The sequence below is a fragment of the Pelodiscus sinensis genome, chromosome 26 (assembly GCF_049634645.1).
Source record: "Pelodiscus sinensis isolate JC-2024 chromosome 26, ASM4963464v1, whole genome shotgun sequence".
Classification (NCBI taxonomy): domain Eukaryota; kingdom Metazoa; phylum Chordata; order Testudines; family Trionychidae; genus Pelodiscus; species Pelodiscus sinensis.
This window is the reverse complement of record NC_134736.1, coordinates 1217989-1229712: the sequence shown is the minus strand read 5'-3', so window position 1 is coordinate 1229712 and position 11724 is coordinate 1217989. Positions and strand designations below refer to the sequence as shown.

The 11724-nt window shown below is 64.8% G+C and overlaps 1 protein-coding gene across 1 annotated transcript in view; it reads right to left on the bottom strand.

The window, feature by feature from the left end:
• Window positions 1–921: 921 nt before the first annotated feature.
• Window positions 922–11724, bottom strand: part of SMIM35 (small integral membrane protein 35) — a 17877-nt gene continuing 7074 nt past the window's right edge. The window contains exons 2-5 of the mRNA XM_075909332.1: window positions 4963–5079; window positions 2358–2391; window positions 1624–1731; window positions 922–1060 (exon numbers count right to left, since the gene is read on the bottom strand). Coding sequence (XP_075765447.1) covers window positions 1626–1731; window positions 2358–2391; window positions 4963–5079 — 257 coding nt within the window. The 3' untranslated portion in view covers window positions 922–1060; window positions 1624–1625. The remainder of the gene's footprint in view (window positions 1061–1623; window positions 1732–2357; window positions 2392–4962; window positions 5080–11724) is intronic.

The window sequence follows — 11724 nt, the reverse complement described above, 5'->3', positions numbered from 1 at the left end:
CAAGGGGGTTTTCTGAGGGGAACTCTCCAGAATACGGGAAAGCCGGCCAGCAGCCGGACAAGAGGCGGCTCTAGCTACACCACTGCCTGCTTGGCTCCTCCAAGCACCAAGCAGCAAGGCCAGTCAGGCTGCAGACCAGCCAGTCGCTGCCTGGCCTCGTGTCTTGCTCCTGCCCAGGGACTGCACAGTCCACCTGTGGAACTCCTCGCCAGAGGATGTTGTGAAGTCCAGGACTTTAACAGGGTTCAAAAAAAAGAGCTCGATGGATTCATGCAGGTTGGGTCCATCAATGGCTGTTAGCCAGGATGGGTAGGAATGGTGTCCCCAGCCTCCGTTTGTCTGGGAATGGGTGACGGGGAGGGATCATGTGAGGATTACCTGTTATGGTCCCTCCCTCTGGGGCATTGGCCACTGTGGGCAGACAGAACACCGGGCTGGATGGACCTTTGGTCTGACCCCGTCTGGCCGTTCTTGTGACAGTGACACGTCGGGCAGCGTGTTCAGCGGGGCTGTGTGTGGGCGAGGCCTTCCACTCTCTGTGCACTGGGGTGGGGGCCATTTACCTGTGCTCTTACCTGGGTCTCTCCCTGCCCGTCTGTAGGGCCCACCTGTCATCTCTCCCATCGCCCTGGGACAGCAGGTTCCCCCGTCCCGTGTGCACAGCATCTGCCAGGGCCCAGACCCACAGCGAGGGCCCCGCATGCTACCGGGCACCAATAATGAGCCGTGAGACGCGGGCGAAGGAGATTTTTCCCCTGAGGAACGGAGGGGGATGGGGATTGCTGAAGCCGGCTGCCCTCACTCTTCCCCGTCCCGCCTGCCGTAGCACCGGGAGGCCAGCACTGCTCTGCCTTATCAGCCACGGTGCCACTAACTGCGCTGCTGCCGGGCAGTGCCGGAGACCAGTCTGTTCCTCGCGCCGGATTCCTGCTGTGAGCCCGTCCTAGCCAGCGGGCCACGGGCCAGCCCAGCGAAGAGGGGCGGAGAGGCAGCGTGCTATCCCGAGGGAACCGGACATTGCTCACGTGGCCGAGCGCAGCCCCTCTGCAGAGCCAGCGGCCTGTCACGAGAGAGGGGAAAGGTCAGGCTCTCGGCACACGAGCATCTCTGGCAGGGGGAACGGGGTCTCCCGGGGCTCGGGCATGGGGCGACATGGACGGGCTGTCGGGGATGGAGGCAGGGGCACCCAGTCCCAGAGGCCCGGCCGGGTTCCCGGCACTGTTCTCGGTGCGTTCGCTGCGTGTGCTCAGCCGCAGTGGGGGGGCTGACAGAGGGGACTCCAGCCCCAGTGCAGGGCCCACAGATCGCCGGCCCGCACGCTGCAGCCACGGCGGGACAGGGACAATGCCGAGGGCGGGCCGCAGTAGTTCATGGAAAGGCAAGAGCCAGCCACAGAGCCGCCCTCTCCCGCCCTGCCTCCCCGGGCCTGGCCCAGAGCAGCTCCCTGCGGAAGGGAAAGCAGCTTGCAGAGAAGAGCTGGGGGGCGGCCCTGCTCAAGGGGGGGTCTCCCTTGTCCCCAGTTTCCAAGCGACTGCTTGTATCCCAGCAGACTCAGACTGAGGCTCTGGGGAGGACCCGCCGCCCGGCTCCCGGCCCTGCAGGGACTGAGCCGCAGCCTCTCACCTTCAGACGTGCCTGTCGTGGAACCGCGTGTAGCCGCCTGCCCTGTCGCTCATGGAGCCGCTGACCGTGAAGGGCGGGCCCAGCTCCACCTCCACAGACTTGAGGCTGCTGAAGGGAGCCAGAGAGAGGCGGGGGCCTGATGGAGCCGCTCGGGGCCTGGCACACGCCCTCGCCCACGACTGGTTTGTACCAGGCGCTGGGCTGATGGGGACTGGGACGCCCATCATGGCTGGAGCCACCCACATTACGTGCAGAAATGCCCCAGACCCCGGCAGCCCAGCCCTCGGCTCCATCTCGACCCGAACCCAGAGAAACACCGCCCCCTCCACACGTCTAGAGCGAGGGCCTGGGACTGACTTGGGGCTGGGCTTGGCTCCAGTAGGCTGTCGGCCTGGCACTGTAGCCCCTGGTCAGCACACAGCACTTAGGCGGAGCGCGAGGGCGGTGTAGCTGAGTAATGGGCCTGGCATTTCCCTTCCATTCCCACTGCTGGGACACTCCAGGCAAAGGCAAGAGCTGGAGCAAGAGACTAGCTGACATCTCCCTGCAGGGAGCGCTGGAAGCACAGAGGGACACACAACTGCCTGGCACCCCCCCCCCCCCCCAATGCTGCACAGTGCCACCTGGCAGGGTGAGCTGTCCTCTGCCTGGCTCGCTGGTACCACAGGGCACAACTGCTGAAGCGCCCTCCCCCCAGGAGCGCAGCCCGTGCCCACCGAGTAGCAGATACTCACCGGATGTGGTAGAGGTTGAAAACAAAATTAGGCCCTGGGAAGGAGAGAGAGGGGCAGAGCGTTAGGCGTGGAGAAGCGCTAAGACCACACAATGCACGTGGCACTGGGAAGGAAGGGGGGCAGAGCGTTAGGCGTGGAGAAGCGCTAAGACCACACAATGCACGTGGCACTGGGAAGGAGAGAGGGGGGCAGAGCGTTAGGCGTGGAGAAGCGCTAAGACCACACAATGCACGTGGCACTGGGAAGGAGGGAGGGGGGCAGAGCGTTAGGGGTGGAGAAGCGCTAAGACCACACAATGCACGTGGCACTGGGAAGGAAGGAGGGGGGCAGAGCGTTAGGCGTGGAGAAGCGCTAAGACCACACAATGCACATGGCCCTGGGAAGGAAGGAGGGGGGCAGAGCGTTAGGCGTGGAGAAGTGCTAAGACCACACAATGCACGTGGCACTGGGAAGGAAGGAGGGGGGCAGAGCGTTAGACATGGAGAAGCGCTAAGACCATACAATGCACGTGGCACTGGGAAGGAAGGGGGGGCAGAGCGTTAGGCGTGGAGAAGCGCTAAGACCACACAATGCACGTGGCCCTGGGAAGGAAGGAGGGGGGCAGAGCGTTAGGCGTGGAGAAGCGCTAAGACCACACAATGCACGTGGCCCTGGGAAGGAGGGAGGGGGGCAGAGCGTTAGGAGTGGAGAAGCGCTAAGACCACACAATGCACGTGGCACTGGGAAGGAAGGGGGGGGCAGAGCGTTAGGGGTGGAGAAGCGCTAAGACCACACAATGCACGTGGCACTGGGAAGAAAGGGGGGGCAGAGCGTTAGGGGTGGAGAAGCGCTAAGACCACACAATGCACGTGGCACTGGGAAGGAAGGGGGGGCAGAGCGTTAGGGGTGGAGAAGCGCTAAGACCACACAATGCACGTGGCACTGGGAAGGAGAGAGGGGGGCAGAGCGTTAGGCGTGGAGAAGCGCTAAGACCACACAATGCACGTGGCACTGGGAAGGAGAGAGAGGGGCAGAGCGTTAGGCGTGGAGAAGCGCTAAGACCACACAATGCACGTGGCACTGGGAAGGAAGGGGGGCAGAGCGTTAGGGGTGGAGAAGCGCTAAGACCACACAATGCACGTGGCACTGGGAAGGAGAGAGGGGGGCAGAGCGTTAGGCGTGGAGAAGCGCTAAGACCACACAATGCACGTGGCACTGGGAAGGAGAGAGAGGGGCAGAGCGTTAGGCGTGGAGAAGCGCTAAGACCACACAATGCACGTGGCACTGGGAAGGAGGGAGGGGGGCAGAGCGTTAGGCGTGGAGAAGCGCTAAGACCACACAATGCACGTGGCACTGGGAAGGAAGGGGGGGCAGAGCGTTAGGGGTGGAGAAGCGCTAAGACCACACAATGCACGTGGCACTGGGAAGGAGAGAGGGGGGCAGAGCGTTAGGCGTGGAGAAGCGCTAAGACCACACAATGCACGTGGCACTGGGAAGGAGAGAGAGGGGCAGAGCGTTAGGCGTGGAGAAGCGCTAAGACCACACAATGCACGTGGCACTGGGAAGGAAGGGGGGCAGAGCGTTAGGGGTGGAGAAGCGCTAAGACCACACAATGCACGTGGCAGTGGGAAGGAGAGAGGGGGGCAGAGCGTTAGGCGTGGAGAAGCGCTAAGACCACACAATGCACATGGCACTGGGAAGGAGAGAGAGGGGCAGAGCGTTAGGCGTGGAGAAGCGCTAAGACCACACAATGCACGTGGCACTGGGAAGGAGGGAGGGGGGCAGAGCGTTAGGCGTGGAGAAGCGCTAAGACCACACAATGCACGTGGCACTGGGAAGGAAGGAGGGGGGCAGAGCGTTAGGCGTGGAGAAGCGCTAAGACCACACAATGCACGTGGCACTGGGAAGGAAGGAGGGGGGCAGAGCGTTAGGCGTGGAGAAGCGCTAAGACCACACAATGCACGTGGCACTGGGAAGGAGAGAGAGGGGCAGAGCGTTAGGCGTGGAGAAGCGCTAAGACCACACAATGCACGTGGCCCTGGGAAGGCGAGAGAGGGGCAGAGCGTTAGGGGTGGAGAAGCGCTAAGACCACACAGTGCACGTGGCCCTGGGAAGGAAGGAGGGGGGCGTAGAGCGTTAGGCGTGGAGAAGCGCTAAGACCACACAGTGCACGTGGCCCTGGGAAGGAAGGAGGGGGGCGTAGAGCGTTAGGCGTGGAGAAGCGCTAAGACCACACAATGCACGTGGCACTGGGAAGCCCGTTCCCTGGCCCACCCGCCCACATTGTGCGGGGGGCAGCGTGCAGTGCTGGGCGGGGATGTGCTGCCATGTGCGGCGGGGAGCTTCCTCGGCTCAAACACGGACCCCTCCGCCCCAGAGCCCCCTGCCCCAGGCCCCACCTAGCCACCCAGCAGACCCCGCTCCTGGAACCCAGAGCAGTCCAAGGCTGGGACAAGCTGATCTGGCCTTCGGGGGCCTGGTTTCATGCCAGCGGCTCTGGGGGGATGCTGCGGCCAGGAGGCTGCTAACTCGGCCAGGCCGTTGTCCCTGCCGTGTGCCCGCGGAAGGAAGGTCGGTGGGTGGCACTGCCAGCGCCTCTGCGCCCTGCTCCCCCGGCCCTACTCACGGTGCCAGCCGGCTCCTCTCAGGTACCACTTGATCAGGGAGTAGCCGAGGGTGCCCAGGAGCAGCAGGGCCAGGCCGATGCCCAGGATAAGCCCGAGGATGCTGATGGGCTCCACTCCTGCAAGTGAGAACAGGGGTGCTCAGCAGAGGGCCTGTCCCCAGGCATGCCCAGGACATTTCAACCCACACAAGACAGCGCAGTGTGTCTGTCGGCCTGCGGCCCGGACAGGTCAGCCCCACGCCTGTCCCTGCCCCCCAGCCCCACGCCTGTCCCTGCCCCCCAGCCCCAGGCCTGTCCCTGCAGCCCAGTCACAGGCCCCAGGCCAGGGGTCCCTGCCCCCCAGCCACAGGCCCGCAGCCCGGGAGTCCCTGCCCCCCAGCCACAGGCCCGCAGCCCGGGGGTCTCTGCGCCCCAGCCACAGGCCCACAGCCCGGGGGTCTCTGCGCCCCAGCCACAGGCCCACAGCCCGGGGGTCCCTGCCCCCCAGCCACAGGCCCGCAGCCCGGGGGTCCCTGCGCCCCAGCCACAGGCCCGCAGCCCGGGGGTCCCTGCGCCCCAGCCACAGGCCCGCAGCCCGGGGGTCCCTGTGCCCCAGCCACAGGCCCGCAGCCCGGGGGTCCCTGTGCCCCAGCCACAGGCCCGCAGCCCGGGGGTCCCTGCCCCCCAGCCACAGGCCCGCAGCCCGGGGGTCCCTGCGCCCCAGCCACAGGCCCGCAGCCCGGGGGTCCCTGCGCCCCAGCCACAGGCCCGCAGCCCGGGGGAAGCAGTCAGCGGTTGCCTCTCGCTTCCCCCGGCAGCCCAGGGGCCCAGGCTGCTCAGCCAGCGGCCGGCCTGGCTGTGGAGAAGCCGGAGGGGGGAGCTGGAGAAGCCCGGTGCTGGGAAGAGCAGAGTTAAGCTCCAGGCTGCTGAGCTCTGCACCGCCTGGGCTGTGGGGTGCTGGGCAGATCTGCAGCGGCTCGGTCCCTGGGCCCACCATGCCGTGGGTCGGGGGGCTCAGCCCTTGGCTCAGCGTCACCGGGCCGGGCAGGACGCGGGGCCCAGCGCCCTGTGGCAACAGCCCCCGGGGGCAGCCGGCAGCCGCCCACCTCCCTGGGCAGGGCAGGTGCTGGGCAGCGCTCCCTGCTAGCGGCCACATCCCCTAAGCCTGCATCCCCTAATAAGGCCATGCTGGCAGTCCCTGTAGTGCTGCATCCCTGGCCTTGCCCCCTGAGCAGACCCTGCAGCCCCTGCCAGCCCCCCTTGCCAGCTGCCCCGGGCCCAGACCACGGCCCCCAGCTGGGGTGCAGACCATGGAGCGGGGCCATGGAGCCTCTGCAGCAGCCCTTTGATAAACCCCCCGTCCCAGCAGAAGGGGGGCTGGGCTGGTCTCTGCCCCTTTCTGAGCAGCCCCTCGGCAGCAATTTGTCCCAGGGCTCAGGCAGATGCCTCAGAGACCCCAGGGGTCTAACCCCAACACCCCGTTTCCAGGGGCCCCCTGGAAATCCTGAGGCCTGTTCCTGCCCCCGGCCCCCGGCCTATTCTCCAGCCCCCTTTTTTCTCAGACTGATCTATAGCAATGGCTGCCTCCCGCACACAACGGGCCTTCAGCTGGGCTCCGGGAATGCAGCATCTCTGGGCCTGCCCCACAGCCCGGCAGGGGGCACCCGCAATGGCTTCGCCCCGCGCAGGCCTCCATGCAGGGGCTCAGTAGGGATCCGCTCCAGCCCGGCCGTCCACCAGCTCCTAGCCATTGCGAACGTGGAGGACGGCACCTCTGCGCAGAGCCCCCCGGCCAGTCAGACCTGCGCTGCGGACCCGCCCCGGGCAGAGCAGAGCAAAACCCGAGTGCGCTGGCTCAGAGACGGAGCAGGACCCCGGCCCGCAGCGCCTGGGCATGGCGGGAGGGGGCTTTCTGCACCTCCAGCACTGCCCGCTCTGGCCGCTGGCTTTCAGTCCCTGTTTCATTTGCAGGCCCCTCCCAAATTCTGAATGGTGATGTGGCCCCTCTGGAAATCTTGGGACCCCCCCGGATCCCAGGCTGAAAACCACAGGGGGAGGGAGGGTATTTGGTGTGAACCCAGCTGCTAGAATCACAGGCTGCCGGGAGACCTTCCACCTCCTCTAGAGCTTGGAAATGTGGCCCCAAAACTAAACCCCCACGTTCTCCTTACCGTGGAGCATGCTGTGCAGAAGAGAGAATCTCTCACCTGCGTGGCGCTGGGTGACTACTCCTGACTTATTTATTATTATAAATCCCGGCAGTTTTCAGCCCGTCTCAGGACCTGCCCCACCTCATTTCCAAATGGCTGGGGTCAGCAGTGGTTTCCCTCAGTCACCCCCTCCCAGCCACATAAGACAAGCACAAAATGCTCATTGCGAATTTCCCACTCCCTGCTCAGTGGACAGTACAGTAATGCGGTGGCTGGTGTGTCTGGCCTCTGCTGGTGGGAACCAGAATTGTTTTGACTGTGTGTCATAGCCCCCATGCAGCTGACAGCCAAGGAAGATTCTCCTAGGGGGCCTATGCTTTCAGAACAGGAGGAGCTGAGTCCTGTCCCTGTGATATTCCAGCCATGATGTGCAGCACAGTGACGGCTGTGAGGTGGGAGCTGGCCACAGCTTGTTACAGTGCCTGAGAAAGAGGCTTCAGGTACGTCTACACTAGCTCGTTAGTTCAAGCTAGGTAGGGTAATTAGGGCAGGCGGAGTTGCTAATGAAGCCCAAGATTTAAATATCCCGGGCTTCATTTGAATGTTCCCGGGCGCCGCCATTTTTAATCCCCCTTAGTCCGAACTCCGTGTCCGCAGCTACACGCAGCACAGAGTAAGTACTTCAAATTAAAGATCCTAATTCAAACTACCGTTACTCCTCGTGCCTGCCAGCTCCACTTTGCAACTCCAGTTGCCCTCATTTGCCTACCTAGCTCGAACTAACGAGCTAGTGTAGACGTACCCTCGGTACCATGGCACCATGCAGCACACGAAAGTAGCCCCCTCGCTTTGATTTCAGGCCTCTGGCCCCATAGACCGCCCTGTGGCCTCTGAGGTCACCCCGGGCCTGGCATGCCTGGCGGAGTCCTGGGCAGCTGTATGCCTGGGTCAGATCCCGGGGGCCCTAGCCCAGGGGCAGCAGCGCCAGCCAGCCCCAAGTTCCCACCACAAGGCAGCAGAGCGGAAGATCTCGCCAGCAAGCTACAGTGAGATATAAACTTTCCCCAGCAGATCCCAGCATTGGCACAGCCTGCGACACCCCACACAGCGTGTGCCCCGGGGCCATCTCCCCCCTACCCCTTCAGAGGGCAGCGGCGGACCTGGCTGGAGCAGAGTCCAGATTCCCAGCCCACAGCTGGGCAAGGGGGAGCATGGCTGCACATGGGCACCCTGCAGCCCTCCCCACCCCCAGCCGGCCAGAAAGGCAGCGCCCCGGGAGCCCAGCTGGAATGGGAGAGCCGCAGAAGCAGGAGTTACCTACATCCCAGACCTGAAGGGTGCCTGGGGGCCACGTGGGGAGCACGGTCACAAGTCCCTTTGGCCCGGCCTGGAACCAGCCGGCTCCGTTACCAGCCCCTGGCCCCGAGCGCTGAGTCACACCGGCCTGGCCAGCCGCCGCACGCGGTTAAATGGCCCCAGCGACCCCACAGCTCCGCTCTCTGCAGGTCAGAGCCAGACCTGCTCCCTGGTCCCTCCCATGAGCCTATGGACGCGGGCTCTGCTCTGCCTCCTCTACAGAGCCACTCCTGGGGCGAGGGGCCGGAGCAGCAGCCTGGGTGGAATTTGCCAACTCGTCCGGCTCTTGCTGAGCCCCGGGAGCCACCACTAACCCAGGGGCCTGTGGCCCTTTGCAGCTGCGCAGCACCGGAGAACAGCAGACCCCTGGGGCTGCCTCCTGCCACCAGCTCCCCCAGCACCCTCAGGCCTGATTGAGGGGCTCCCGGGTCACTAGCTGCACTTGCATTCGGCCGCGTGTTGGGGAACCTCGGGCCAAGCCCCAAGCGCCTGGTAGTTCCAGCAGCTCTGCCGCCCTCCTTGCATGCCCGGCTCTGCCGCTGGCCCCGGAGCAGCCCCCGCGGGTGGTCTCCTGCCTCGCTGGGGGCCGGAACAGCAAGTCAGGAGCGAGGGGCATGAGCAGAGATTAGCGGGGCGCCTGGCTGCCGCCAGCATCTCAGTCTCGCCCTCCGGCAGCGCCATTAACGAGCCCCCGGGGCCCAGGGGAGAGAAAATGCTGTTTATTTACCTGCCTTCCGCTCCGCCTGTTCCCTGGCTCCCTGCGCCCGTGGGGGCAGCTTATGTAACACGCCCAGCCCGGCAGATCGTCTTCGCCAGGCGGCACGGCCGCTCCTCAGACGGCCCCCGTGGCAGGCTGGCTCCCGGCCACCTCTCGGCCTCCACGTGCCTGTGTCCAGGCCCAGGGAGTCCCTGTCCTCTCTCCTCGTGCCCCGCACAGCCCGGCCAACCCCAGCAGGGTCGCCTCAGCCCGGCTGGCCCAGGCCGCCACAAGTGACTCCCTGCACCCAACAGTAGCAGCGGGCTCGGGGCCGTCCTGCTCCGCACAGCCCTGCGCCCCAGGAGGGGGTGGAAGGGAGGCCGAGGGGGATCTGCTGGCCCGGGGCAGGCGGGAGGCAGAGCCTGGCTGGACAGTCGCCCTGGCTGAGGACTGAAAACCTGCCTGACCCCCGATAGCCCTGGCGGAAGGCTCCTTGCCCTGAAACGGGCTGCCCCACAGGGCACTGGCACTGGCAGCTGAAGGAATGGAGCCGGGCCCCACTGCGCAGCGAGCAGGGCTCAGCAGGAGGCCAGGCAGGTGCCAAAGCTGGGGCTAGAGCGCTCCCGGGAGACAGGGCCGTTGATTGCTGCCTCGTGGAGGGGCAGGCTCCCCCGCGCCCAGCACCACCCCTCTCCGGAGTGGCAGCACCCGGCTGCCCTGTCCGTGCGCAAAGCAGAGAACAAGCAAGAGCAGCACGGCTCCCCGCAGAGACCTCAGCCAGCCTGGCGCTAACGTAGGGTCTGCCAGGCATTGCCCCGGCTGTGACGTAGTGGGGGGTAACCTGCTAACTCTCTGGCTGCTGTCTGTAGCACCACCGAGCAGACAAGCGATGAGTCACTATGCAAAGAGGGTATCCCAACTGGTTTGGCCAGCTGACCCCCATGGAGAGGAACAAAGGAAGGTGGATGCTGCCCTGGCTGGGGGGCAGGGCTGGAGGAGAGTGAGTTAGTGCCTGGCTGGAAAGCAGGGAAGAAGGAACTGGGGAGGGGGCTGGGATCCCCCCATCTCAAGGGGGGCACTGAGGCCTCTTAGCCCCAGTTCCTGTAACCAGATTACATCTGTGCTGTGCTGTATCCTGGAGGAGCAATAAACCACCCTCAAATCCACTGGCTGGTGGAGTCTGTTTGTGCCATTTCGGGGTGCAGGAGACGGGGGACCCCCAATGCGCTGTCACACCGGCCCACTGCTAAGGCCGCTGGGAGCAGAGAGCAGGCTGGCTGGGCTGGAGCACAGCAACTGGTCACCTAGAGGGCCAGAGGGAGTTTGAGAAAGGCCATTGTGAGAGGTAGCTCGTCAGTCTCTCTCTGCCGCCTTCTCCTAGGGCCGGGCTCACCAAGTGCCCAAGCCACAGGCCCAAGGCATCTCTGGAGATCAGAGAGTTTGCAGCAGGCAGGAAGCTGGACCCCGTGTGGCTGCGTGGCCCTGCCGTGCACAGCCGTGAGGTGTGCAAGCAGCCCGCCGGACATTCATCGTCTGCCGAGGGACGGCCGCACATCTGCAGACGGTGGGTTATCACCCTGGAGACGTGCAAATTGCTGTGTCACTAGGGCAGGGGTGAGGAACCGAAGGCCTGGGGGCCGGATTTGGCCCCCAGCTTGCCTGAATCCAGCCCCCCAGGCTCAGGGCTCCCTCCAGCATTGGGGAGCCTGTGTTGCCCCCCACCTTCGCTGTTCGCCATGGGGCTGGAGCACACAAAATCTACTAGCCAGAGGAATGTGGAGAGCCTGCCCCGCTGCTTACACCAGAGCCTGGTGCTGCCCAGTGCACCAGGACGGCGGCACGTCCCGCCGGTTTGCACGGGGCAAGGCATACGGAGCACACGTGTGCTTCGGAGACACCCAGGCAGAGGGAAAGGAGCAGGCTGGCTGAGCCCAGGCGGGCGGCGGCTGAGCCAATGAGGGGCGCGCACAGCCAGGCCAGGGACACAATGGCGCAGGGGAGGTTTGGCTGCCGCCTGCCGCCATCCAGCCCAGGGTAGGCAAGCGCTGTGCAAAGGGGCGATTTCACATCAACGCGTGCGGCTCCCAGGAGGAGATGCTGGCGCAGCGACTCAGAGTACCCAGCCAGAAGGGATCCTGGTGATCTGGTCTGAGCCCTTGAATAGCGCCGGTCAGGGACCAGCCCCAGAGCAGATCTGGTAGAGAAACTTCCGCTCTGCAGAGCCCTGCGCGGATACATTTTGCATCCACATCCGCCAAAAGGCACCGCGGCTATCTGCAGCCACAGCCCTGGGTGCTCGCGGGTATTCAGCGGCGCGCCATGTATTCGCAGGGCTCTACCACGCCGCGTTTCAGAACCGCCAGTGACGGAGACCCCCCGCGCCCTGGGTCAGCGGCTCCACAGGTTAACAACTGGCGGGCCCCCACCTCTGTATTTTCCGGCGCTACCGCAGGTATTGGCGATGCAGCTCTCCTTGGCCGTGGAGCGCCGTTCACCTTTCTCCAGTGATCCCTTGTAGAGAATCAACAAATATAGTGCTTTGGCCACGTGACAGGGCATCCCAAGGACGAAACCAAGCAA